Raw genomic sequence first — 4,025 nt, 5'->3', positions numbered from 1 at the left:
AACAAGAAATACCTAGAAATATATCTAACCAAGAATGTAAAAGATCTGTATTCAGAACATTATAAGACAATGAAGAAATAAATGGAAGAAGAAACAAACAAATGGAAGTATATACCATGCACACAGATAAAAAGAATTAACATGGTTAAAATATCCTTATTACCAAAAGCAATCTATAGATTCAATGCAATCTCTATCGAAATACCTTTGGAATTTTTCACAGAACTACAACAAATGATCTTAAAATTTACGTGGAAACACAAAAGACCCTGAATAGCACAGCAATATTGAGAAAGAAGAACAAAATTAGAGGTATGACGTTACCTGATCTCAAATTACACTACAAGGCCATAGTAATCAAAACATCATGGTACTGGCATGAAAACGAACACATTGATCAATGGAACAGAATAGAGAGCTCAGAAGAAAAAACACCACACACCTATATGGTCAATAAATCTCTGACAAAGGATGCAAGAATATACAATTGGGTAAACACAGTCTTTTCAACAAATGGTGATGGGAAAACTGGACAAATGCATACAAAAAATTAAAATAAGATAATTTTTCTTCCGATTGCAAAAATACCCATAGTCTGATAGGTTATATGCCAAACTACCTAAGATCCTAGGCAAGAGGTTTTCTGCTGATAGCACGGTGAAGGGCATTCTTGACCTCCTTGTTTCTCAGAGTATAGACCACAGGGTTCAGGAGAGGAGTAAAGATGGTGTAGGCCACTGAGATGAGCTGATCCTGGTCTTTGGTGTTCTCCGACTTAGGCTTGAGGTAGGCAATGGAGGCACAGCCATAGTGGACAATGACCACAATGAGGTGGGAGGCACAAGTTGCAAAAGCCTTCTTTTGGCCCTCACTTGAGGCAATCTTGAGGATGGTGGAGATGATAAGGATGTAGGAGATGAAGACCAAACCCATGGGCACCAAAATGACAATTGAGCTGATGATAAAAGTAATTATGTCATGTAGATTGGTGTCAGCACAGGAGAGTTTCATAACTGGGCGGATGTCGCAGAAATAATGGGCCACCTCTTTACCACAAAAGGGCTGACTGAACACAGAGGAAATCTGAATTATGGCCACAAGCAGGCCAATGCTGCAGGCCCCCCAAACCAGCTGGGCACACACCTTCCTGTTCATGATGACTGTGTACCTCAAAGGTTTGCAGATGGCGACATAGCGGTCATACCCCATTGCTGTGAGTAGAAAGCAGTTGTTGATGGCCAAAGTGATAAAAAAGAACATCTGGGTGGCACAGCCAGCCAAGGAGATGGACTGGCTTTGTCCGATGAGGCTGAAGAGCATTGCTGGTACAATGACCAATGTGTACATCGTTTCTGAGGTTGAAAGCATACTGAGAAAGAAGTACATGGGGGTGTGAAGGTGACGATCAATACTGATAATTGTCACAATGATGACATTGCCAGCCAGGGTTAAAACGTACAAGGTGAGAAATATTGCAAATAGAGTAAGCTTGTGTTCATGAAAGCTGGAGAAACCCTGGAAAAATAATTCACTCACCACTGTGTAGTTCTCTCTCCTCATCGATAAATTCCACCTCTGAAAGCTGGAGACTTAGGCCAATCAGTCAGAATACATCGGTGCCCGATGCTTTGAGCAGGAGAACTCTAGAAGTAGATAATAAGAACCTGTTTCTGGATGGATGCCGGGTAAATGGAGACCACTGCTCACTAATAGGTGAAGACAGAAAAACACAATCAGGAAGTAATTCCATGGATGCAGACGTATGTACAACAGTAGAGAAGAATACACGGAGTGGTGATAAGGTAGAAAGAAGGATAACTGGGCAAGTTTAGAACAGATTTCCTGATGAGTGAGAACACAGGTGTTAGGGAAATACTGAGGCTAAAGAAATAGAAAATGCATAGTTAAGTTTTAAAAGCATTTTCTCCTTTATTACAGTCGCATGGTTTTGTTTACCTAAAACAATCAATCTATTCTACTTTGTTTAAAGCACAATTTTAATCTTAAACATCTTCCCTTCTAAACTGCCAAGCTACAGATAAGTGTTTGCTTTCTCCCTGTTCCACTTGTCTGCATCTTTCATGAATATTTTCACAAATCATTCAATAGCCTCAAACCTGACTGCCGTCCCCATTCTGAAAAAAAGTTTTTATTGGGGCAACATTGGTGAATAAAATTATTTAGGTTTCAGGTGTACAATTCTACAGAACATCATCTGTATATTGCATTGTGTATTTACCACCCAAGTCAAGTCTCCATTCATATTCATTTAATCTCCCCTTTACCCTCTTTACCTCCTTCCAACCCCCTTTCACTCTGGTGATTTACCATACTGTTGTCTGTGTCTATGAGGGTGTGTGTGTGTGTGTGTGTGTGTGTGTGTGTGTGTGTGTAGGTGTGTATGTGTGTTTTAAGCCCTTGCATTGGTTTTTAATGAAGCATGTATTTCTCTTTAGTCAATACTTTACTCCAGTCTCCTCTTGAACAGAAAGACTTCTCAAACCTATCAATCCAAGCCCTTTCCAATTGCTAGTGTTGCTCTGTAACTAATTCTCATAAAATGTGTGTTATTTTTCTGTGTTTTGAAGCTTGTGCTTCCATATGAGTTTTTACAGGTAGTCTGACTCACTCCTCTACTCTGAACTCACTTTTCTAATTTCTTCAGCATTATAAACTGGGTATCTGGGGAAACCAGGTTGCATATATCTCCTATTTTCTATTTGAGGGGTAATTGGGGATCACAAAGTTCTCATTAAAAAAATTAATAACGATAGCAACAAAAATAATAGTCCCTTATTGCAGTTTTTAGTTTATAAAGCATTTTTACATATATTATTTAACAGTATAACAATCCCATGCGTTAGGTAATTATTATATTCATCTTGCAGATGGGAAATCTAAGACACCTAGGATTAGGAAATTTGTCTAAAATTTAAAAAATCATAGATTCAATCCTTTAATTTTAAGGCCAGTGTGAACAGATAAAAAAAGAAGGCCATTTTGGTGTCTATTAACAAGTATTAATACATTTGCCTTACTCTAGGAATGAAATTACATTGAGGAGTAAATTGGAAAAATTGAAAATCATTAGGAAAACTGAAAAATTTTTAGGATTATCTGGTTAAAGTAGGTAAAATATTATTGTATTAATTATAACACATACCCATTCTTCTTGGCTTAATACTTTCACTTCCAATTATTTATTTTAAAGAAATTATCAGAGATATGTATCAGGATGCATGTGTAAGAGGGTTTTATAATATCATCTATAATAATAAAAATGTAATATGCTAATTAGACTGGACAGCCTTCCAGACAACCTTCTGGACGAAGCCGGGGCTGCGAGGGCTGAGGCAAGCTGCAGCAGTTTCGAGGGCCGAGCCCCTTGCACAAATTTTGAGCATCAGACCTCTAGTTTATAATAATGAAGACCAAAACCGATGTAAGTAAAAAAGGAATGATAAAATAAATTATATCATATTCATTTAATGGGAACTATGCACCATACATACATAGTTACATAGATACATAGGTAGATACAAAGATACCATAATTTTGTAAAAATAATACATAGAAAAGAAACGAAGGAAGAAAGAAATGAAGGTAATGCATTCAATGGCACACCTGCCATTAAAAAAGGACTGGAAAGAATTTACCAAAATGCTAAAAATAATTTTTTTCTAGGTAGTAAATGGAGAATTGTAAGTTATCTTTCTCTCTATATAATACATATTTTCTTCTTAATTATTATCTTCTAAACACAGCCAAATTCTGTAGTTCTGCTACAAAAAGGAACTCTATAATGAGATTGCAGAGAGGCCTGAGGAAAACAGGTGAAAGTAGGGGGTTAATTTACGGCCAAGACAGGAAAGCTGACAGAAGGGGCATTTTATAGCCATTGGAGCACCTCAGCACCACATCTGGAGGAAATGAGCTCCAATTTGTAAAGGAAGATGGTGGTTGGCAGAGAGAAAGCCTTTCTGAGAAGTGCTGGAAGTACAGGGCGGTGAGTGAGGCGCTGGTCT

General features: G+C 37.7%; 1 protein-coding gene across 1 annotated transcript; it reads right to left on the bottom strand.

Moving 5' to 3' along the window:
* Positions 1-627: 627 nt before the first annotated feature.
* LOC307092853 (olfactory receptor 10J1-like) lies at positions 628-1,560 on the bottom strand (the record flags this gene model as incomplete). Its single annotated transcript, XM_079760352.1, has 1 exon — positions 628-1,560. The coding sequence occupies one exon, from the start codon at positions 1,558-1,560 to the stop codon at positions 628-630; it is 933 nt and encodes a 310-aa protein (XP_079616478.1).
* Between the last annotated feature and the right edge of the window lie 2,465 nt (positions 1,561-4,025).

The sequence above is a fragment of the Cnephaeus nilssonii genome, assembly GCF_951640355.1.
Source record: "Cnephaeus nilssonii genome assembly, chromosome: 21".
In the NCBI taxonomy this organism is placed as follows: Eukaryota; Metazoa; Chordata; class Mammalia; order Chiroptera; family Vespertilionidae; genus Cnephaeus; species Cnephaeus nilssonii.
This window is presented reverse-complemented; position numbering and strand designations above follow the sequence as displayed.